The 25,106-nt window shown below is 40.5% G+C and overlaps 1 protein-coding gene across 2 annotated transcripts in view; it reads left to right on the forward strand.

The window, feature by feature from the left end:
- Window positions 1-25,106, forward strand: part of MYOF (myoferlin) — a 157,871-nt gene that overhangs the window by 67,613 nt on the left and 65,152 nt on the right. For both annotated transcript variants that reach the window (XM_059055428.2, XM_059055429.2), the window contains exons 16-22: window positions 1,364-1,446; window positions 4,111-4,149; window positions 6,200-6,324; window positions 7,396-7,512; window positions 20,484-20,661; window positions 21,885-22,009; window positions 24,201-24,307. In XM_059055428.2, coding sequence (XP_058911411.1) covers window positions 1,364-1,446; window positions 4,111-4,149; window positions 6,200-6,324; window positions 7,396-7,512; window positions 20,484-20,661; window positions 21,885-22,009; window positions 24,201-24,307 — 774 coding nt within the window. The remainder of the gene's footprint in view (window positions 1-1,363; window positions 1,447-4,110; window positions 4,150-6,199; window positions 6,325-7,395; window positions 7,513-20,483; window positions 20,662-21,884; window positions 22,010-24,200; window positions 24,308-25,106) is intronic.

Below are 25,106 nucleotides of genomic sequence, written 5' to 3' on the forward strand. Positions count from 1 at the left end.
ATAGATCAGGTAAGCACTCTGGCCTACAGACTCTGCAGTGGGCTTCTTGCTAGCTGAGCCATCCCAGAGTTGCCCGTGGTCACAACAAATGGTGGGGTTTTTTCCCTGACCTCGTCTGCCCTCTCCAAAGCAATAGTAGACTAGGATGTACAGAGAGACCCTGTTTTTCTGGGGAATCCTTAGATCCAGATCTTTGGTTACATACGCTGTAGGGTATTTACACAACTGAGGGAAAGCTAAGGATTCTTTAAATGTAGTCCAGATTCTTCTGGATGGACAGAGAGAACGCAAACCCCACGTATGTGGCTTACTACCTAAAAATAATTTTTTCTCATGTATACTGTGTTTAATTAGTCACTTTCTATAACCCAATATTATTATACTATGTAATGTATAATATTATATATAACATATAATATTGCTATAACATACATAATAATATACTATAGTATAAGCTTTCCTCAAAATACTGAATGAAACTTTCTTCCCCCCCATGGGGTCCTAAACTTTAGAGTGGGTGTGACACTAGATGGAATAAAGAAGAGAAGGAATTAAACAGGATGTTATCAATATAAACCTTGTGTGTTACATGTACTACGTGCCCAGCTATAGACCATTTCATGTTAGGCTCACAGACTCTCTAAGATACTCACAGAAATATATACCAAGTTGTAGGTACTTGTAGTGGGCAAACTTATCCCAACCATATAGTTAAGATTTAGGTTATAGGCAAGCAAATGAAGTCAGAAAAATAGCATCTATCACATAGTAGATGTTCAAAAAATGTTTGAATTGAAAGGGAATTTTTTTCCCTATGAAGCACCCCTAGAAATAGCCCACTGTCATTGTTAAACCGTCATAGTAGTCAGTATGAACATGATAAAATAAGATACATACACTTATTCTATGTAATGAGATTTTTATTACCCTCATCATGTTATCTGCCTGCAACTGATCCATTCACTTTATGACAACAGTACTGAGTGTGGCTATAGGCAAATCCCTTGACCTCTGTAAAAATCTCAGTTTCCATAACTGAAATGAGTTGTCCGACTAGATCAACTTTTCTCAGAGGGTGCTTGGAGGACCATTTGCATCAGAATGGTCTCAAAAGTCAGACTCACTAAAGTCTCACTTTATTGAGTAAAGTGAGAGAATTTGAGACAAGGACATGAGAGGTGGTGTGGGATGCAGGGGTGGGGAGTGGTGGTGGTTTCCAAGTGGTTTTAAAGTACGGTAAAGCTTGAGGCCCACTGGACAGGAAGATTTCTGAGGTCTAGGGTCTTTTCCAGCTCTCTCTTATTATTGTTGAAACGAAGATCTGTCTTCATAGGTGGAGGTCTTAACCTGTTCTTCTATACAGGGACCGTCTTACCAAAAATGATGTCATTGGGACAACGTATCTGCACCTCTCTAAAATTGCTGCCTCTGGTGGGGAAGTGGAAGGTGAGTCACACAGCAGAGCAGGAACAAGACAGGGTGGAGAGCTTCTGGAGAAGGAATGAACTGGGGTAGCCACCTGGCAATGGACTTGGTTTCTTTTTTTGTGCGTGTGCTACGCGGGCCTCTCACTGTTGTGGCCTCTCCCGTTGCGGAGCACAGGCTCCGGACGCGCAGGCTCAGCGGCCATGGCTCACAGGCCCAGCCGCTCCGCGGCATGTGGGATCTTCCCGGACCGGGGCACGAACCCGTGTCCCCTGCATCGGCAGGCGGATTCTCAACCACTGCGCCACCAGGGAAGCCCTGGACTTGGTTTCTGAGAAGCCAAATGTGATGAGCCTAGTGAACCATTTCAGTGATGTTTTGATGGTGGGCAGCAAAACAATTGATTAGTAATTAATAATTGAGGTAACTATCAATTATCTGGGTTAAAAAATTTGTTGCTTTCTTGCTTCAATCCAAAAACTCTTTCCCAGTAGCTGTTTTACAAATTTTTGAGCATCAATACGGAGGGTACCTTTTTTTTTTTAAGAGTGGCATTGACACCAGTCCACCCAAATATAAGATAGTTCCCTTCTTTACTGACTTCCTTGGCAGGAACAAGGTCAAATGGCACTGAACCATGTCCTGTCCACTCCAGATAATGTGCATTTTGTTTTTATGCATTTTATGCTAACAAGCATCAATAACCAATATACCTTTTGTTGTTTTTCATACTGAGAACTAATTGCCTATACTTGGTATTATGGTCTGAAATTGTAATAGGGAATGAAGGAAATAAATTAAGACGGTAAGAAAAAATTTAGTGTTAACATATTAATAATATGAGCAGCTTATTGTTTGTTACCAAAATAAAATTCTTGTAAATACCAGTAGATTAAACACAGTGAGTAAAGTGAGAGAATTTGAGACAAAATTTTGTTTTAGGAAACCTAAGGGTCCTCTCATCCTTATCTTGTTTAAGAGAGGACTTTATAGGTTTTTAAAAAGATACTGTAAGCCAAGCAATAGATAGTATGACCAAGAACCTGAAACATAATAGAGATTTGATGAAGAAGATATAGATTTCCTCTCTCAAGAAGAAGGGAAAAAAAGGCGTTAGAAATTCCAAGAAAAATAAAGAGCTGAACCAAGAAGACAGTAGTCCAAATATAAAGTCAGGTGTAGCATTATTTTAAGCAAATGATAGAAAGTGAGGAAGAGATTCCATCTAAACATTCTCTGCTAAGTGGCATAGGGAACCATGCTGCTGGACCTGTACAAAGGAATGAAATTACAACTCTCCTTTTCTCTGCAGAGAACAATACTTATTGTGATGTGTTGTTATAATGTGAACACTATTAATTGTTTAAAATTTGTTTTTGTTAAACCTGTAGTCAAGGCTCTAAACAGAAGGTGAATGTCATCGCCTCTTACAATGTAAAAGTACAGAAGATAGAGCTTAGAAGTGAAAAAAGGAAGGGGAGAGGTGGGGAAGGGTAGGCATGCTATTAGCCTCTTTTTTTTTTTTTTTTTTTAAATTTATTTATTTATATATTTATTTTTGGTTGTGTTGAGTCTTCGTTTCTGTGCGAGGGCTTTCTCTAGTTGCGGCAAGCGGGGGCCACTCTTCATCGCGGCGCGTGGGCCTCTCACCGTCGCGGCCTCTCTTGTTGCGGAGCACAGGCTCCAGACGCGCAGGCTCAGTAGTTGTGGCACGCGGGCCTAGCTGCTCCGCGGCATGTGGGATCCTCCCAGACCAGGGCTCGAACCCGTGTCCCCTGCATCGGCAGGCGGATTCTCAACCACTGCGCCACCAGGGAAGCCCCTATTAGCCTCTTTTTATCAAGTGAGGGATGCAGATATAAAGGTTAGATTAAATCATTGGTTAGATAAAAAAAATTGGTTAAAGACTAGATTAAATTTATTGGTTAAAGGCAACCAATAGAGTAATTAAAATCATGCTATAACTATATGGGAGGGAGGGTAAAAATTACTTAAATTCATTTAATTTAGCAGAAGGTCATTAAATAATTACCTAAAAATAATTATTCAAGAAATAGTGGAATAAGCATTTTTCTTAGTGATATGGTGGTTAACATCCACCACAAGTGAAGATGAATTGTTACAAACAGTGTCAGCTCCTGTCTCTGATGCCTTCTCTCACGCAGGCCCTGCGGACAGTCAGTAACAGGGTCTCAAAATAACAATGAGCAGCCGCCAACCTCCCCACCCTGAAAGAAACAGAGAATGTACCTTAAACTATAAACCTTTGCTCACACAGCCTTAGACTAAATTAACTTGGATTATCTGGTCTTAGTCCCAGCTAGATTAGACACAGGACAAGTAAATGCTTTATTAAAATCATGGAATGTTGGTAACTTCCCCAGGCCTCCTTTGACGGTGGGAAGCTACTTCTCTGATGCTTCACTGCCTTGGGGCTGATGAGATTGGGTTATTTCATGCATGACGGTGCTGCCGGGTGTCACAGAAGTCTTGAGCCATTTTGTATTTAACCAGTGACATTTGTGTACATTACAAAAGGGTGATGTGATTTGAGTCTGGATTTGGGATTTTTCTGGTGTTGCCAAACCACTTACCTAGCATTGCATTTGATTAACTTTTTCACTGTCTCTTTTATAAAGTTCATGTTTCTCTTGTTGTTTAACCAATTGTATTTTTACTATGTAGATATCTCATCTTCGGGATCTGGGGCTGCATCATACACAGGTTTATGCTTTGTAATTTTGCTATCTTCTAGATCTTTCTGTTTATTATTATCTTATTAAGAACTTATCAATTGATTGCCTTTAGCTTTTTTTTTTTTTTTACATTTTGCTGTCTTAAAAATAGTTTTGCTAGTAGTAACAATTTTTGTATTAGTGTTGTATGGTTGTCCTGCAAAGCTAAGTTTAAACAAATGTGCTAACCAGGCTTTGCTACATGCCTCATGTTTTCCCCTAGATGCATACTATCCTGGCTTCATTGCAAATAATTGTATAACACTTTTCTGTTATTGTTGTTTATGGTCTTCATCTTCCAACTATGCAGGATCATAACATGTCCTTGGGTTTGCCCAGCACTCGCCGTTCTTTGCAAGTTTGCTCACGCTTAATCTTACAACCCTGTCAGGGCAGATGTTGTTACCCTAATAGATGAAGGCTTTGTGATTTAGAGACATTTGTTTGCTTTCAAATAAACATGGTAATCCCTGCCATGCTAACCACCCAAGGTCGTAGTGAGAGGGAAAAGAGATACTGCATGTAAGAAAGTTTGCAAACTGCGCAAAATTAAGGTTTTATCATGTGCCTTTATGTTATTGGCACAATGACTCATTCTTATTTGTTTTTAAAAATCAATCTCATTATCTTATAATCAGACTTTATGTGAATATTAAGTAGTCCTTAGGTTTGTAACAAACTTGGCAGATTTGGTCACACTTCACTCCTTCATTCATTTGTTTAACCAATCAAAAAATATTTATGTTGTAGTACTCCAAGACAGAACAAGGACTAGGTGCTTAGGGAGTCAGGATAAAACATGCTTGAATCTTACCCCATCTACCAAAGGAATTTATAGTGTAGTTACAGAGATAAGCAGCTATTTAAGGGTCAAAAATTAAAATATAAAATGATAACTTAATAGAAGTTCAAAATGCAAAGGAGCCTCAAAAAGGTGGAAAAGATTGCAAACTACACGTGTATACAGGTTGCTCAACTGTTTATTAATCAGCATTCTGCTCACCTGCCACTTCACATTTACCTTTCTGCCTTAGTTTTAAGCACAGAGCTGGAAAAGGGCCATAGAGGTCATTTGGTCAACTTCTCATCCATAAAGGAATCGTTTTGACCATATCCTGAAAGATAGGCTGAAGTCTTGGCCTTAACATTTCCTCTGTTCCCAGTGCAGTCTGTCCCATTGTTTGACACCAGTAATTCATAGAAAGATCTTCCTTACTTTGAGTGAACCAAAGCTGGCTTCCTTGTAGCTCCCAACAGTGGTCCTTCCCCTGCTTTTGGAAGCAAGTCCATCCCTCCTCCATACGGGAGCCATTCAAATGGCTGGCGGCAGCTCCTATTATACATCCCCATCTTCACCTGCAGTCTCCCTTTGACTCCGCTATTTGCTTACATTGCCTGCAGTGCCCCTCCTTGGGGAGTAGCTCTTGCTAAGACCAGGTAGCAGAAATACGGAGCATATTGGATCCTCATCAGAGATAGAATGTCATGAATGGAGACTTCACATTGCTTATGAATATCATATGGTCATAATCGTAGGCAGACAGGTCATTGTTATATGTAAAAATTTTAAATGTCTTGTATTTTAAAAATCATCTGCCAGATTTATACTAACTACTTGAGACTAAATGATGTTTTTGGAGAACAAATAAAATTAATCTGATATACATCATTTAAATGACTTCCCAAAACAATTATAATCTTTACCCCAGTTGCCAATGACATGTTTACTACAGTGCCAATTATAAACTTGCAAAAAATGTGAAGATCAACTTCTTATTCTTTCATTTGAATAGCATCATCTTTTTGTAAGAATAATGTAAGTTTACCTGAACTCCCCCCTGAAAATGTTTTTTATTTAATGTTTTATAGCAATAAGATAAGAAATATGGCAGTTCTCACAAGTGTTTACAATTTGCACTAATACAACTAACTCACAAAATGGAGGAAAACAGTCTTACCCAGCTAACTAATAACTAATATTTATTTCAACAGATTGAGTGTTAAAAGCCTAAAATACTAATGATGATGTTATCTCTCAGCCAATACAGGAGAAACAGAGGTGGGCTTTGTTCCAACTTTTGGACCTTGTTATCTGAACCTTTATGGAAGCCCCAGAGAGTACACGGGATTCCCAGATCCCTATGATGAGCTAAATGCTGGAAAGGTTAGTTCTTCAATTAAGGTTTGTTATTAATGAGCACTGATTAATGTGATTCCTTCTTCTAATGGTTATTAATCAAGTCTCATTTAGGGGACCCCCCACCCCCAGAGACCCACCAGATGACCGATCAAGTGTTGAAGGATGGAAGTCTCATACTCCTCGAGTCCTAGAACACAAGAATAGGAAAGGATCCTGGAGATCATCTAATGTGGCAATTGCATATCATGGCCATTCCCCCATCCTAGACTTAAGGCAGATGTCAGTAATCAATGTTGGCTCTTTCCAAAAAGCGAATGTTCTACCTCAGAATTCCATTCAATGCCATGTTCTAGGAATTTGCTGAAAGACTGGAGGTGACATGCTTGACATTGCTATCCCTGATCCGATCCAACCTCTTCATTTTATAGACAAGGACATGGAGGCCCAGAGATGGGAAGTCGTCTTTCCACCACGTTAAAAGCCCAAGTACTGTCTGTTAGTTAGCCCCCAAAGCCCAAAAAAGAGCTAGGGTAGAGAGAAAGCCCTGGGGATGGGGGTGGGGGTGGAGGTGGAAGCTTTCACTTCCTCTCCAGAGGGTTCTGTTGCCTATACTTCTTGGTATATTGGGAGGAGTAGCCACAATTAATACACTCAGCCGCACCCAGAACATCTTCCTCATTTATTTCCTGGCTACTCTGAGACTTGCCCTGGTTGCCAACATGGCCGCCTCCCTTTTCTGAGGAAAGGAGCAAAGTTAATGCAGAGAAATGCAGAGCTGAAGTTGGGTGAGGGAGACTTCGAGCCCCTTCCACTCCCACCCCAGCATCAGGGAACCCTTTCTGGATCCGAGCATGACTCGAAAGCCTCTGACACCAGCCGTGACTAAGATCCCTTTCAGCCCTTGCTCTCTTTGGGATCCTTCCTGAAGTCATTGGCTCTTCTTTCAGATGCCAAAGACCAGCTGAGAGAGTTGCTGACTGATTCATTTTGGGAAGGAGAAACTTAAAGTTGTAGCTGGATGAGCCCCAATAGAGTGATGGATCTTTTCACTGTTGTTCATGCCTAGAAGAATAATCCTGTGCTGTTGCCTTTCAGGGGGAAGGAGTTGCCTACAGAGGCAGAATCTTGGTTGAATTAAGCACTTTACTTGAAAAGACACCCCCGGATAAAAAGCTTGAGCCCATTTCAAATGATGACCTGCTGGTTGTTGAGGTAAATGTTGGAGTGTGGACCGTGTGTGGTAGGGAAATGGTGTTACAGAGGGTTGGAGGTGGGATGGTTAGTGCTGGCCTGCCTGAGCCAGCAGGCCTGAAGAGGGCATCCAGGGACTGAAGGGTCAGCTGTGGCAGAGGTGGAGAGATGGGAGTCATAGCAAGTGCCTCTCCACACCCTCTTGGTGTATCTACCACAGCCCTATGCGGGTGATGAGACTTGCTTTATCTTTGAGATGTTACTACCCTACTGAAAACCAGCAAGAGCAGTGATACCCCCAAATTGAATGGCCTGTTTGCTAACTGGGCTTGGGTGTGTCATGGGGAGGAGGCCACAAGAGCCATTCCAAATGATATAGCAGCCACCACTAGTCACTTCCATTTTCAGAAGTAATTGCCATATCTTAGGCTTCCCAGCATGTGAGGGCATGTTTATATTAATGCCCACATTACAGCAGCTCTGAGACGCCACTCCTCCTCAAAGTAAGGAAGTCTTCCAAGTTCACCTTACCAACTATTTCTTGTTCTTTATTTTTTTTAAAAAAAATTTTTATTGAAGTATGGTTGATTTACAATGTCATGCTAGTTTTCAGATGTACAGCACAGTGATTCAGATATATATATATACATACACATACATATATATAGATATACACATACATATATATATTTTTTTTCAGATTCTTTTCCCTTATAGGTTATTACAAAATATTGAGTATAGTTCCCTGTGCTATACAGTGGGTCCTTGTTTCTTTTTCTTTTTTTTAAAATCAGCTCTTTCCCCACTATGGAGACAACTTATGCACAACATCCATGATTCTTATGGCAAAGAACCACAGATGTAGTTTTTTCCTAGTAAATTCAAATGTCAGTGTAAGTAATTCAAGGCAGTAAATACCAAAAAAAATAATATTCTTATCATGAAACAGTTAAATGCTTAATTTTTTCCCTTGTCAGTTAATTGACATCTGCAGTACAGATTTGTTAGCTTGTGTGTTGTGTGTGATGGATATCCCGATATTAAATTAACCTTGTCTCTGTTGCTCACTGAATTGTTTCTGGCACATCCTATACCATTATTATGACTGTTGTTTTTTCTTTTTGATAAATCATGATAGTTTATTTTTTTATTTTTGAACTTAAAAAAAATTGACATGTGACATGTAACATTTGTGTAAGTTTAAGGTGTACAGTGTGTTGATTTGGTGCATTTTTATATTGCAGTATGAATACCACCCTACTGTTAGCTAACACTTCTGTCATGTCACAGAGCTGTCATTTTTTGTGGTGAGAACTTTTAAGATCTAGTCTCTTAGCAACTTTAAAGTATTGATGTATAATACAGTATTATGGACTGTGATCACAGTGTTGTGCATTCGATTTCCAGAACTTATTCATCTTCTAACTGCAAGTCTGTACCCTTTGACCAGCATCTCCTCAATTCCCCCAACCCCTAGTAATGACCATTCTACTTTCTGCTTCTATGAATTCAGCTTTTTTAGATTCCACATATATGTGATATAGCACAGTATTTGTCTTTCTCAGTATGACTTATCTCACTTAGCATAATGCCCTCCAGGTCCATCCACATTGTCAGGCAAATAGAGGATTTCCTTCTTTCTTGTGGCTGAATGATACTCCACTATTTTATATATAGACACACACATACCACCTCTTCTCCAGCTATTTCTAAGAATCCTGGGTTGGTCCTTAGATGTTCCAGAAATCTGAATTGTTTGCCAGGGCAGCCAGCTAACTGATGCCCGCCTGCTTATGGCCTCTCCTTGCGGGTTCCTCCACCCCATCCTACCCCTCTCCCCTGCCCAAAAGGCTTCCTCAGGCTGCTGTCCTCCCCTTACTTACCCTGCATTCCAAGAAGGGTTCATGTTGTGGGATCATGCAGTGTAAATTAATATTGGTTTGTTTTTTACTTGTTAAAGAGACACTGAGTCAAAAACAACAGGTTCGTCCAGTCAGCAGGGTCCTGGCCTGAGTCTGTCCACTCCACAGCACCATCACCTCTGAAGTCCAGGAATCATAATAGATCTTAAAGACAAGTTAAGAAAAAGGGAAAAGAGGAGCAGGTAGGGGGAGAGGTGGAGTAGCTTACGTACTATTTACTGCCAGGATCATGCCAGAGAATGCCTAGAAACCACCCAAAGGCCTCCATGGAAACGCATGGGTCATTCTGGCCTTGAGTAGTTACCGATGGCTCTTGAAGATTCAGTTGGAATTGCGGTTAGGCGGAAATGTTGTGGTTTCTCAGCAATCGCAGTTCCTCCTTGTTCCATCACCAGAACACAATTTAAGTCCACGACCCTTCTCTTTGCTCTAAACATTAATAATAGAGGGGAAAAGGGGAAGGGAAAGGAAGAAGCCCAGCAAAGTGTAAAGGAAAAACTCTTTAGCTACTAGAATGCAAAACCAAATTAGTTTTCTTTACTCCAAATAATTAAACACAAACAGGTAAAGAAGCTTATGTCATAAAGTTAATTAAAATAAAAGCAAAATATAGAAACAAAGAACCAGTGATATTTACTGCCCAAGGTATATGTCAACAGTATGAAAGAATAGCTTTTTAAAACTGAAATACAAAACTGAATTCATTTTCTTTGCTCCAAATAATTAAACCCAGAATGGTTTGTGTCACAAATGTAATAAAAACAGAAATGAATTATATAAACCAAAACCCCAACAAAATTAAAAAGCAGGAAAGGAGCCTGAGATGCCAAGGATAAACCCACAGTTCAAGCAACCAGGAGTCCAGGAAGAGAGTGAGATGAGCAGATTTGTGCAGCTGCTGAGAGGATTTCATGAGAGTGGCCAATCTAGAAGGTGATCATCACCCTTGCCCAACTTAAAAAGATCCTGTGACCCGGTCATATGCAAGTAATGAAACTTTCTGGTAGAGTTGAAGAGGCTTCAACAAAAGGGCAGCTTGGTCCTTGTGAAATAATAGAATATATATTTCTGTCTCTGGTTCCTGGCACAGAGCTCCTAAAACCCCTGTAATTTCCTAAGTGATAAGGGCACTTGTGAGCATCTTTTGTTCTAATATTTGGTCTTTGACTCTGGTTCCTGACACAGAGCTCCTAAGTCCCTTAGCTTTCCTGGGTGATAAGAAAGTCTTTTGTTCTAATGAGGTGACTTGGTGGGCCCCTGGATGGAGGCTGGTCACCAAGCCATGATTAGAAGCTGGAACTTTCAGCCCAACCCCCCATTATTCTTCAGAGAGGGGCTGGAAATTGGGTTAATGGTTGATCATGCCTACATGATAAAAGTCTCATAAAATCCCCAAGGCATGGGTTTCAGGGAGCTTCCGGGTTGGTGAACTCATGGAAGTACTGGGAGAGTGGTGTGTGTGGAGAGGGCGTGGAAGCTCTGAGCCTCTTCCCACAAACCTTGCCCTGTGCATCTCTTCCATCTGGATGTTCATCTGCATCGTTTATCATATCCTTTTATATTAACCCATTAACAGTAAGTAAACTGTTTTCCTGAGTTTTATGAGCTGCTCTTGCAAATTAATCTAACCTGAAGAGGGGATTGTGGGAACCTCCAATTTATGGCTAATGGGTCAAAAGGGCAGGTGAATGAAGTGGGTAGGGCAGTTTTGTGTGACTGAGCCCTTAACCTGTGGGATCTGGTATTATCTCCAGGTGGACAGTGTCAAAATTGAGTTAAATTGTAGGATACCTAGCTGGTGTGGCAGAATTGCTCAGTGTGGGAATATCCTCCCCACATCTGGTGTCAGAAGTATTGACAGTGTGATCGTAGTGTGAGAGTAAAGGAGACACACAGGAGGAAGAGTGAGTTTTTCCTACTCAGTTGCCAAAGAGCCCAGAGCTCCCCCATGTCCCTAGAGCAGAAGTCAACCTGGCGCTCCAGATGAGCTTGGTTAAGAGACCCCGTGAGAGATGCAGCAGGGTTCAGCCTGGGTGCTTTCCTAAGGAATCAGGCAGGTAGAAGAAGATCAGCTGTTGCAACCCCAGGCTTAGAGCTCCCGTTGGTCTGGCCCACGTTAAGTGTCAATAAACATTGCTTGAAACAACACATTGAGATTCATCCGTCAGCTCCTTTAGACCAAAGGTGGCAAGTTGGGCAGTTTTCCTTGGCACAGTTTCCTTGTCATTGACCCTTAATGTCCCTGCCTCCTGGGCCCACGGCCACTTTTATGAGCTGTTACTTGCTACCCCTTATCAGTATGCTGCTTGACAAAACTCACCCCCTTCCCCAAATTTATCGATACTTCTGAAACTCTCCGTTATAACACCTACACCTACAACTTGCACTGGTCACTGAAGGTCAGAAAGAGAGCCCCAAGGCCCTGCAAAGTCAAACATCCATCAATGGATGGGTTGAATTATAGTTCAGTAGTCTATAATTTATATTCTTCAACTTTCCCTGTTGTAGGTGGTTTTGCCCCAAGGCTACGAAGTTGGGGGGCAGGGGTGGGAGCTGATGCTAGAGTGCCCTAAACTGTGCTGCTAGTTACTTCTAGCCACCTCTTTGTGCTTGAGGGCACAGGGGAAGTAGGAAAGGGCTGGGGAAGGGCAGAATTCTCAGCTTCACTATTACTCCAGGATCATGGGGCTCTGAGGCAGGTGAGCAGATGGTAGGGGCGCCCCTCGTGGATTTTGACCTACAAAGTGGTCCAGGGAGCTGCTCTATCTTGAGTGGCTGGCTCACAGTGAGAGCCCACTCTGTTAGGAGTTGTGCTGGCCAGAAACACCACTTATTATCTTAGAGCTCAGACCCTCCAGGGTGAGGGACCTGTCAGGGCTTCTGCGGGTGACTGTGAGTTCTGTGTGGGGAAATCCAGGGAGATCTAATGGAACCCGGGCCACGTGGAGGTGTGCAGGGCAGAGCCAGCCAAGGCCAGAGGCGGCATCCCCGCCTCTCTGCAGCACCTTTTGACGTGCCTTCGTTCTTTTCTGCAGTAACAGGCAGCTCTGGCTTAAATGCTGTTCATTTTTTCTGGGCCCTGACTTAGGCCCCAAATTATGTTTCATATTTTTGCTCCTTCCCTTCTCTGATATCATCCTAGATGGTTTACAAAGAAGAAGTTATGCTGTATATATAAGGTCTGATTAATACAAATAACTTCCTACTTTGTAATTTTCATGTAGTAATTTAAACCAAACCTCAAATTTCCACAGCATTTCTAAACCATGGATAGTTCAGGGGGCTTAATTGTGGGTAGTTAAGGGGACTCCTGACAAGTGACAAAAGTCCCTTAAGCCCCTCTCTACCAAAGTGACAGCAGACTAAGGTAGGGAAGTTTTTCAAATTGAAATGCCCAGGCAGAATCTCTGGAAGATGGGACCCAGATATAAATATAAATAAATATATCTAAATATATAAAAGCTCTTTGGGCAATCCAATTTGCAGCTAAGGTTGCAAATCAGTGTTTTAGAAAGTCTTTCAAAAAGATTGAGACTCGGGAGTTTCTAATGAAATCCTATGGGAGGTTTCAATTGTACTATGTCAAAAATTTCTTTAACTAAAATGGAGATTTCATAATAGTGGGATGTCCCAAGTTTTTTTTTTTAATTGAAGTATAGTTGATTTACAGTGTTGTGTTAATTTTTGCTGTACAGCAGAGTGATTTTTATATATATATATTCATTTTAATATTCTTTTCCATTATGGTTTAGCATAGGATACTGAATATAGTTCTCTGTGCTATACAGTAGGACATATATTTATGTCATTTATCCATTCCATATATAATAGCTTATATCTGCTAAACCCAATCTCCCACTCCTTCATCCCCTAACCCCCTCCCCCTTGGCAACCACAAGTCTCTTCTCTATGTCCATGAGTCTGTTTCTGTTTTGTAAATAGGTTCATTTGTGTCATATTTTACATTCCACATATAAGTGATATCATATGGTATTCATCTTTCTTTTTCTGACTTCACTTAGTTTGATAATCTCTAGTTGCATCCATGTTGCTGCAAATGGCATTATTTCAGGGTTTTTTATGGTTGAGTAGTATTCCTTTGTATATGTGTACCACATCTTCTTTATCCATTCATCTGTTGATGGACATTTATGTTGCTTCCACGTCTTGGCTATTGTGCTTAGTGCTGCTGTGAACATAGGGGAGCATGTATCTTTTTGGATTAGAGCTTTTCCTGGATATATGCCCAGGAGTGGGATTGCTGGATCATATGACAATTCTATTTTTAGCTTTCTGAGGAACCTCTGTACTGTTTTCCATAGTGGCTCTACCAACTTACTTTCCCACCAATAATGTAGGAGGGTTCCCTTTTCTCCACATCCTCTCTAGCATTTGTTATTTGTAGAGTTTTTAATGATGGCCGTTCTGATCAGTGTGAGGTGGTACTTCATTGTAGTTTTGATTTGCATTTCTCTGATAATTTGTATTTCTTCTTTGGAAATGTCTATTTGGGTCTTCTGCCCATTTTTCGATTGGGTTGTTTGTTTTTTTGTTGTTGAGTTGTATGAGCTGTTTGTATATTTTGTAAATTAAGCCCTTGTCAATTGCATCATTTACAGATATTTTTCTCCCATTCTGTAGGTTGTCTTTTCTTTTTTCTTTTCTTTTTTTTTTATGGTTTCCTTTGCTGTGCAAAAGCTTGTAAAACTTTGATTAGGTCCCATTTGTTTATTTTCATTTTTATTTCTATTGCCTTGGGAGACTGACCTAAGAAAACATTGGTATGATTTATGTCAGAGAATGTTTTGCCTAGGATCTGCTCTTTTTCTTTTGGCCATGTTGTGTGGCTTGCAGGATCTTAATTCCCTGACCAGGGATCAAACCCATGCCCCTTGCAATGGAAGCATGGAGTCCTAACCACTGGGATTCCAGGGAATTCCCTAGGATCTCTTCTAGGAGTTTTATGGTGTCATGTCTTATATTTAAGTCTTTAAGCTATTTTGAGTTTACTTTTGTGTATGGTGAGAGGGTGTGTTCTAACTTCATCGATTTACATGCGGCCGTCCAACTTTCCCAACACCACTTGATGAAGAGACTTTTTCTCATTGTATATTCTTGCCTCCTGTGTCAAAGATTAATTGACCAAAAGTGTGTGGGTTTATTTCTGGGCTCTCTATTCTGTTCCATTGATTCATGTCTGTTTTTGTGCCAATACCATGTTGTTTTGATTACTGTAGCTTTGTAGTATTGTCTGAAGTCTGGGAGGGTTATGCCTCCTGATTTGTTCTTTTTCTTCAGGATTGCTTTGGCAATTCTGAGTCTTTTATGGTTCCATATAAATTTTATGATTATTCTAGTTCTGTGAAAAGTGTCCTGGGTAATTTGATAGGGATTGCATTAAATCTGTAGATTGGTTTGTGTAGTATGGGCATTTTAACAATATTAATTCTTCCAACCCAACAGCATGGGATATCTTTCCATTTCTTTGAATCATCTGCAATTTCCTTTATTAATGTTGTTTTTTTAAATAAATTATTTTATTTTTTATTTATTTTTGGCTGTGTTGGGTCTTCATTGCTGCACGCGGGCTTTCTCTAGTTGCAACAAGTGGGGGCTACTCTTTGTTGTGGAGCACGAGCTTCTCATTGCAGTGGCTTCTGTTGTTGTGGAGCACAGGCTCTAGGAGTGTAGGCTTCAGTAGTTGTGGCATGTGGGATCAATAGCTGTGGCTCGCAGGCTCTAGAGCGCAGGCTCAGTAGTAGTGGCACACAGGCTTAACTGTTCTGCGGCGTGTGAGATCTTCCTGGACCCGGGCTTGAACCTGTGTCCCCTGAATTGGCAGGTGGATTCCTAACCACTGCGCCACCAGGGCAGTCCCTATTAATGTTTTATAGTTCTCAGCATATAAGTCTTTCATTTCCTTGGTCAGGTTTATTCTTAAGCATTTTATTTTTGGGGGTGCGATTTTGAAAAGTATTGTTTTTTTTACATTCCCTTTCTGAGGTGTCATTCTTAGTGTAAAAAAATGCAACCGATTTCTGTATGTTAATCTTGTATCCTGCTACCTTGCTGAATTTGTTTGTCAGTTCTAGTAGTTTTTGTGTGGAGTCCTTAGGGTTGTCTATGTATAGAATCATGTCATCTGCATATAACAATTTTACCTCTTCCCTTCCAATTTGGATACATTTTATTTCTTTTTCTTATCTGATTGCTGTGGCTAGGACTTCAACTACTATGTTGAATAGAAGAGGTGAGAGTGGGCATCCTTGTCTTGTTCCAGATTTTAGTGGGAAGGCTTTCAGCATTTCACTGTTGAGTAGTATATTGGCTGTGGGTTTGCTATAAATAGCTTTTATTATGGTGAGATGTGTTCCGTCTATACCTACTTTGGTAAGAGTTTTTTTTTTTTTTTATCGTGAATGGATGTTGAATTTTGTCAAATGCTTTTTCTGCATCTCTTGAGATGATCATGTGGTTTTTGTCTTTTCTTTTGTTTATGTGGTATATCACATTGATTGATTTGCATACGTTGAACCATCCTTGTGAACTTGGGATGAATCCCACTTGGTTGTGGTGTTTGATCTTTTTTATGTGTTGTTGGATTTGGTTGGCTAATACATTGTTGAGAATTTTTGCATCTATATTCATCAAAGATATTGGCCTGTAATTTTCTTTTTTGGTGGTATCTTTGTCTGGTTTTGGTATCAGGGTGGTGTTGGCTTCATAGAATGTCTTTGGGGGTATCCTCTCCTCTTCAGTTTTTTGGAAGAGTTTGAGAAGGATTGGTATAAGTTCTTTGTATGTTTGGTAGAATTCACCTGTGAAGCCCTCTTGGACTTCACAGGGACTTCACAGTTTGTAGGGAGTTTTTTTAAAATTACAGATTCTATTTCACCTCTAGTGATCTATCTGTTCAAATTATCTATTTCTTCTTCATACAATTTTGGTGGGCTGTATGTTTCTAGAAACTTGTCCATTTCTTCTGGGTTGTTGAATTTGTTGGCATATAATTGTTCATAGTATTCCCTTATGGTTTTTTGTATTTCTGCAGTATTGGTTGTTATGTCTCCTTTTCCATTTCTTATTTTGTTTATTTGAGTTTTCTCTCTTCTCCTCTTGGTGAGCCTGGCCAGAGGTGTGTCAATCTTGTTTACCCTTTCAAAGAATCAGCTCTTGGTTTTATTGATTTTTTTTTCTATTGTTATTTTAATCTCTGTTTTAGGGATCTTAGGCTAGGGAGTGCAAAGTGATGGCACTGACTGCCTGTGCAGGTCTCTTTCCATTCTAGCTGCTGCAAACCAGTTGCTGCATTCTCCTCTGAGGCTCCAAAGCTCCTCCTCTGTCCCAGCTGATCTCTTCACTGGTGAGGGGACTTCCCAGGGTACAGGAACCTTGCCTCTTTGACAGCTCCCTGCTAGGGGTGCAGGTCCCATCCCAATTCCTTTCTCATTTTCTTTTTTTTTTTCTTTTTTCTTTTGTCCTACCTGGTTACATGGAGATTTTCTTGCCCTTTCAGAGGTCTAAGGTCTTCTGCCAGAATTCAGTAGATATTCTGTTAGAATTGTTCCACATGTAGGTGTATTTCTGATGCATTTGTGGGAGGCAGTGAGCTTCATGTCCTACTCCTCCACTATCTTGATCTCTCTCCCCAAGGTTCTTTGAGACAGGGGTCCCCAACCCTCAGGCCACAGACCAGTACCGGGCCGCACAGCAGGAGGTGAGTGGCAAGCAAGCAAAGCTTCATCTGCTCCTCCCCATTGCTCACATTACCACCTGAACCATCTGTGTCCTCCTCCCACACCATCCGTGGAAAAATTGTCTTCCATAAAACCGGTCCCTGGTACCAAAAAGTTTGGGGACCGCTGCTTTAAGACAGCAAACTACAGTCACTGTCAGATGTTCTTAAAATGGTCCTCAGGAAGTTTAAAATAGAATTACCATATGATCCAGCAATTCACTGCTGGGTATATACCCAAAAGAATTTAAAGCAGGGACTCAAATGGATATCTGTACACTCATGTTCATGGCAGCAGCATTCACAATAGCCAAAATGTGGAAACAACCATGAATCCATTGATTTTTTTGAATGGATGAACAAAAATGTAGTGTATAATTAAACAAGGAGACCATTAGACGGTGGTGGCTCTCAAGTCTTGGCAGCCTACATAAGCAACCAAAAACCTAGGCCTGGCAATATCTCAAGATTAAGAAATCAAAAGTAAAGTACAACAAATCACAAATAGCCAAGTGAGCTTTCCCAAATAATGCAACCACTTAAGCTATAGCCAGTCAAATAATCTCCTTGTGTTCCTTCTGGCTGTGCTCTATAAAAAGAGCACTTTCACTTACATGTAGAATCTAAAAAACAAAACAAATGAACAAACATAACAAAAGAGAAACAGACTCACAGATACAGAGAACAAACTGGTGGTTGCCAGAGGGGAGGGGTGTGGGGGGATGGGTGAAAAGGTGAAGGAGGTGAAGAGCTACAAATTTCCAGTTATAAAATAAATGTCACAGGGATGTAATGTACAGCATAGGGAATATAGTCAATAATATTGTAATAAATTTATGGTAATTAGACTTGTGATCATTTTGTAATGTATAAAAATATCAAATCACTAGGTTGTACACCAGAAACTAATAAAATATTGTAAGTTAAATTATACGTCAATAAAAAAATTTTAAAATACAAAATAAATTTTAAAAAGAAAGGAACAATGTTTGATCTCTATTTCAGAAAAATAAGTGTACCTAATTTCATTTACTTTTAAATCTGACAGTAAAAGTCTTTTTTTTTTTTTAATTGAAGTATAGTTCATTTACAGTGTTGTGTTAGTTTCTGGTGAACAGCAAAGTGATTCAGTTATACATATACATATCTTTTTTATATTCTTTTCCATTATGGTTTGTTATAGGATATTGAATATAGTTCTGTGCTATACAGTAGGACCTTGTTGTTTATCTATTTTGTATATAGTAGTTTGTATATGCTTATCCCAAACTCCTAACTCATCCCCCCTCCCCTTTCCCCTCTGGTAGCCATAAGTTTGTTTTCGATGTCTGTAGTCTGTTTCTGCTTTGTAAATAAGTTCATTTGTATATTTTAGATTCCACATATAAGTGTTATCATATGATATTTGTCTTTTTCTTTTTGACTTGCTTCATTTAGTATGGTAATCTCTAGTTGCATCCATGTTGCTGCAAATGGCGTTATTTCATTCTTTTTTATGGCTGAGTAGTAGTATTTTATGGCTGAGGTGTATATATGTACCACATCTTTATCCATTCATCCGTTGATGGACACTTAGGTTGCTCAAGTCTTGGCTATTGTAAACGGTGCTGCTGTGAACATTGGTGTGCATGTATCTTTTCGAATTAGAGTTTTCTCTGGATATATGACGGAGTGGGATTGCTGGATTGTATGGCAACTCTTTTTTTTTTAGTTTTTTGAGGAATCTCCATGCTGTTTTCCATAATGGGTGTACCAATTTACATACCCTCCAACAGTGTAGGAGGGTTCCCTTTTCTCTACACCCTCTTTGGCATTTACTATTTGTAGAGTTTTTAACGATAGCCATTTTGACCAGTGTGAGGTGATATGTCATTGTAGTTTTGATTTGCATTTCTCTAATAATTAGCGATTTGAGCATCTTTTCTTGTGCCTATTGGCCATCTGTATGTCTTCTTTGGAGAAATGTCTATTTAGGTCTTCTGCCCATTGTTTGATTGGGTTGTTTGGGTTTTTTTTGTTATTGAGTTGTATGAACTGTTTGTATAGTTTGGAAATTAAGCCCTTGTCAGTTGCATTACTAGCAGATATTTTCTCCCAGTCTGTAGGTTGTCTTTTTGTTTTGTTTATGGTTTCCTTTGCTGTAAGCTTGTAAGTTTAATTAGGTCTCATTTGTTTATTTTTGCTTTTATTTCTATTGCCCTGGGAGACTGACCTAAGAAAATGTTGCTAGGATTTATGTCAGAGGATGTTTTGCATATGTTCTTTTCTAGAAATGTTATGGTGTCATTTCTTATATTTAAGTCTTTAAGCCATTTTGAGTTTATTTTTGTGTTTGGTGTGAGGATGTGTTCTAACTTCACTGATTTACATGTGGCTGTCCAGCTTTCCCAACACCACTTGCTGAAGAGACTCTGACAGTAAAAGACATTTTTTTCCTTAATAAATTTATGTATTTTTGGCTGCGTTGGGTCTTCGTTGCTGCATGTGGGCTCTTCTCTAGTGTGTCAAGCAGTGGCTACTCTTTGTTGCGGTGCACAGGCTTCTCTTTGCGGTGGCTTCTCTTGTTGCGGAGCACGGGCTCTAGGTGCATGGGCTTCAGTAGTTGTGGCGCGCAGGCCCAGTAGTTGTGGCTCACAGGCTCTAGAGTGCATGCTCAGTAGTTGTGGCACACAGGCTTAGTTGCTCCACGGCATATGGGATCTTCTCCGACCAGGGCTCGAACCCGTGTCCCCTACACTGGCAGGCGGGTTCTTAACCACTGCAACACCAGGGAAGTCCTAAAAGTCTTAATTGTTTCTGATTAGAAAATTAATACTTTAAACAATTCAAACTATTAGAAATGTGTAAGTTAGACAGTAAAGTTAGCCATAATCTCTCTACCTACCCCAACATAACTACTACTGTTAACAATTTGATTTATATTCTTCCAGACTTTCTTTGTGCATATGCCAGTATTAAAATATATATTTAGTGGGTTCAGTTAAAACTATACCTTTTTTCCATGTTTGTACATATGAACCTACCTAAGCCTTTTTATGAACTTTCATTCCATTATATGGATGTAACATAATTTGCTTAACCAGTGGCCTATTGTTAAACATTTGTATTGTTTTCATTTTTTCTCTATTTCAATCAACTCTGCAATGAACATCCTGTTACTTCTGTCTTTGCCCACTTGTTTGAGTACAGGGGGAACTGCTAGATCTAAGAACATTCTCCATTGGCATTTAACTCAACACTAATTATTACGGTTAGAATTACATCTGCTAGAATTCCACATGTAAACAGGAGCAAAAGGAGTTTTTCTGAGCCTTATGTCTGCTCATACTTTGTAGAAATATCAGCGAAGGCGGAAGTACAGCCTGTCTGCTGTGTTCCATTCGGCCACCATGTTGCAAGACGTTGGCGAGGCCATTCAGTTTGAAGTCAGCATTGGGAACTATGGCAACAAGTTTGACATGACCTGTAAGCCTTTGGCATCAAGCACTCAGTACAGCCGTGCCATGTTTGATGGTAAGACTGACACTGGCCGTTCTCTCCTGTACACATTTACAGTGGGTACACCACAGGACGAGAAGCATGCAGTGTATTCTCCCTCTGGCAGCCATTATCCCCAGCATATGCTTAGTGGAACGGGAAAGGTTGAATGGGGAGGAGAGGTGGCTGGAGTTCAGGCACCTTCAAGAATGGTCAGACCCTAGAAGCTGCAGACCCTTGGCTGCACTCCAGTGCCCCCTCCCATGCCCAACTTTAACACTTGCTGTGTCTTGTAAAGTCACAAGATGGCAACTAGCTGAACACTGAGCCTCGCCCCAAGCAGCTCCTGCCCCAGCCCACCTCTGCCCTGCCGGGCCCCAAATCACTCTTAGATTGAGTAGTTGAAGTGGATGGAAAATCGGGCTTCTGGTCTTGGCTCAGTTACTTCCCAGCACTATGCCCTTAGCCATATCACTTCATTCTAACCCTCAGTTTCTTCATCTTCTCCAGAGTTGCCATGAGGATTAAATAGCTGTATTTGAACAAAGATGAATGAGAAACAGTCCCTGCTTTTAAGGAGCTTACATTCTAGTGTATAAAATAAATCATAATAGAAGGCAGAGTATGAGAGTGCCCTTATAAAGATATCGACAAATGGTTGGAGAGTATAGAGAAGGGAGAGAGAAATTCTGATCAAATGCCCCAACGGTTGTCACCATAGTTTTTAACCTAATTTTTGTACAAGTAGTGTTAAAATATAAAATGTGCTAGAAAATGTTGGCGAATAATTCTTAATTACGGTAAGGCTCTTAGTAATATCAAATTCCATGTATCTAGCTAAGGCTTTTAAAAAACCAGAAAATTCTTTTTTCTTGTCCCACTTCCAACTAAAATATTTATTTAGAACAACAGTTTTCAGGGACAACACATATAGTCTAATCTCCTATGTTCTCTTTTCTTCTGTGTTATGTAATCATCAGTGATGCTCAGACACATGGTCCTGAATCACCAAAAGATCCTGAGATCATTGTGCTAGGTTTACTAGGGTCTTGTAGAGATTTTCAGAGCAGGCTAAATGAATAAGAACTTTCTATTTATTCCTCAGTTGCTTAATTAAATAAAATGAAAGAACCAGACCACCCCAAACCACACCCCCAGGCCTATGATTACCCAAGCAGTCCAGTTTGCACATCTTTTCAGTCAACGTGTTGTTTATTTTAAGTGTCCAGTGTTCACTGACCCTCAATTTTCTACACCAGGGAACTACTATTACTACTTGCCTTGGGCCCACACAAAGCCAGTTGTTACACTGACTTCGTACTGGGAGGATATTAGTCATCGCCTGGATACAGTGAACATTCTCCTAGTCATGGCAGAACGGCTGGTGAGTTTATCTTTTCTGCATTTCCTTTTCACCAAACAGAGTGAATTATGTGTTAGTTAGAATGCAGGTTAGGCCACTGTACCACAAGACCTCAGAATATAATGGTAAGCAAGATGAAAGCTATTCCTTTAGTAACAGTTGAGGTAGGTAATCCAAGGCTGGTATGGAAGTTCATTGGCGTTAGGGACCCAGGCTTTTTCCCCCTTGTTGCTCTGCTATCGCTAAGGAGTTGTCATAGTCTGCATGGGAGAGGCAGCTCACCGCTACCCCGACCCTTCAGCCTGAAGGAAGGGGAAAAGAGGGGGAGAAGATGACACAGGACTTTTCCTTCAAGGGAATCACTCAGAAGTCACAGGCTTGATTTCTACTCATTTTCCACTGGTCAGAATCCAGTCATACAACCGCCTCTTACTACAAGGGAGTTGGGAAATACAGTCTTATGCCTGGGCAGGCATATGTCTAGGTGCAAGTTGTCTTACTGTGGAAAAGAGAGGATGGATGTTGAAGTAGGGGGACAACTCACAGTTTCTGCCACAATTTGTATGTGAAGTATGGTGTGGAGAGTGGTTCATTCCAGTAGAAACATGCAACCCTTAGAGCTTTGCTATCAAAGCGGTAAGAATCTCTACTGTGGGAAGAAGTGGACTCAGTGGACTTTCTTGCTTGGAGGTTGGGGGGGAGTTCCCTCTGGTGGGAACTTGCATAGATGTGATATCTTTGATTATCCTTCTAGTTACATTGATGAGGAGAAGAACGTGGTTTCGGGATATTTCTAATTAAGTCAAAGATACTAAGTTATTTCTATCAGGTACTGATAAAATCCATCCGGTATTAGTGTTTTGATTTCCAAATTACATGAATATTAATTTTTCTAAGATCCAACCTGTCAGGGTTGGACCATGACATTTGGGGGTCCTGGAATATACTCGATCTAAGACCCCATGGCAAAATCTGAAAATATTGTTGTATGTTTTACAGACAATATTGAAGGAGAATTATACATTTAACTTAAGCATAATTGTTTACATAACAGAGCTACAATTGATATGCATTGCGGTTGTGGTATTAATTTCCCATCTCCATCTCAAGGGACTTGGTAGAGAATTGGTCACACCTCTGTTCTAATTATGTTTTGGGTGTTCTTCAGCATTTTTCATCTTTGTTCTTCTCATCAGCTCTCTTCATTGACCAAGTTGTCCTAATTCCATACTAATGTGGACAGGACAGTGGATTTCCATGATCAGACTTTTGGGGATCATGGTGGGCTCTCCCTCAACCTCTCTGTTGGCAGATGCTCAAGGTGATGCAATAATCTGTCCTGAGCTTATCTTGTACTTTCTGTACCTCAACCCTGGAATCACCATTTCTCCAAGGAGCCCTGGTTCCTTGTAGTAGGAATGGAATGTGAAGAACAAGGTCTGGGTATTGGAGTGCTCACTACTCCTGAGATGTCATTGCTTCTAGGCCTTCTCAGCAGACAAACTTGCATGAGAACATACATGTATATACATATGTATGTTTATTTCTATATCTCTCAATATACTGAATGCAATGAGTTTATAAGGATAACCTCAATTCCATTCTCACATCATGGGGTTTATTTTAGTCTTCACTCTTTCTGTATTTACAACTCCCTTCTCCAACAGTGAGAAACCTGGCTTCCATTTTCCTCCATATATTTACTCATTAGTTTAATCCCAAAATCCATAGGTGAAGTACTGCAAAACACAAAGCTACTTAGAGTTTGATATGTTTATGGTTCTTTCCTTCAAACTAAGGGAATATAGTAAAAACATTGTGCTCAAAAGTTACTTGGGTTACTTCAGTGTAGCTATGTTATTCATCTGAAATATAGTTAGGTTCACTTTTTTCTGTTTTACATTCCATTTTAGAGTTCCTTCCCCCATCCTTGTTGGTTTTTCTTTTATGCACTTTTTGAATACTTAAAATTTGCATGGTTTCAAAGGTCAAAGCTATATGAAAATCTTGTCTTATTACTTAAATATATGTATCAGTGTTGATTTCATTTTGAAGAAAAATAGAGTTGAGCTATGGTGAGCATTATTAAATGTAAAAGAAAAAAACTTTTCATTTTTCTGTTGTCTTCTTGTGTATTTTTTCTTGAAAATGAAAGTTTTACCAGGTATAATGAACAATTACCAATTATTTCCTCCCTTTCCAAATTCTTCAGCAATCAAACATAGAGGCTCTAAAATCAGGGATACAAGGTAAACTTCCCGCAAACCAGCTGGCAGAAATGTGGTTGAAGCTGATCGATGAAGTCATAGAAGACACAAGGTATAGCGATCGTATTCGTACTTGAGAATTCCCAGCCGTGCTTGCCTCCCTTAAACTGTAAGGCCTGAAGAGTCTCTAGAATTTTCTACTGTTTGCCTGAAAAATGAATTTGAATCAGTCAAGCTTCTCAGAAGGCTGTCGCTGGAAGAGTCTCTGAATCACCAGCAGGAAAAGCTCCACTTTCCGATCTGGTGCCAATTCTAAAGCAGCTGAGGGAGGCTGAGGTCCCACTCCAGGAAATAGTCCCAGTGCGGCCTCCTGCAGGGGGTGGGGAAGCGGGGAGGGAGCTGATCTGCCTCCCAGAGGTCCTGGTGTGCCCCCCTTCCCCCGCCCCAAGAAAGGTGACTCCTGGCTCCCACAGAAAATGGGATCTGGGGGTGGGGCATTGATATTACCATTTAGAACAGCGTTAGCAACGGCCTTTTTTTTTTTTTTTTTCTCGGTACGCGGGCCTCTCACTGTTGTGGTCTCTCCCGTTGCGGAGCACAGGCTCCAGACGCGCAGGCTCCGTGGACCGAGGCACGAACCCGTGTCCCCTGCATCGGCAGGCGGACTCTCTCTCAACCACTGCGCCACTAAGGAAGCCCTAGCAACAGCCTTTTTACTCACTCTTTTACTGGATGCCTAATGAGTACTCTGGCCAAGCCTCCCTTAGGTGAAGCCAAAAGATTAGAACCAAAAGCCAGAGAAACTTTCGTAACTGTGACTTAGGGTAACTGCTCAGATCGCAGGGTATTTGTAAATCAAAGGGGGAAGTGATCATTCTAAACTCATTTTAAATGTTGGCCGATAGAGCAGT

This window comes from Kogia breviceps, chromosome 2 (assembly GCF_026419965.1).
Source record: "Kogia breviceps isolate mKogBre1 chromosome 2, mKogBre1 haplotype 1, whole genome shotgun sequence".
NCBI classification, from domain to species: Eukaryota; Metazoa; Chordata; class Mammalia; order Artiodactyla; family Physeteridae; genus Kogia; species Kogia breviceps.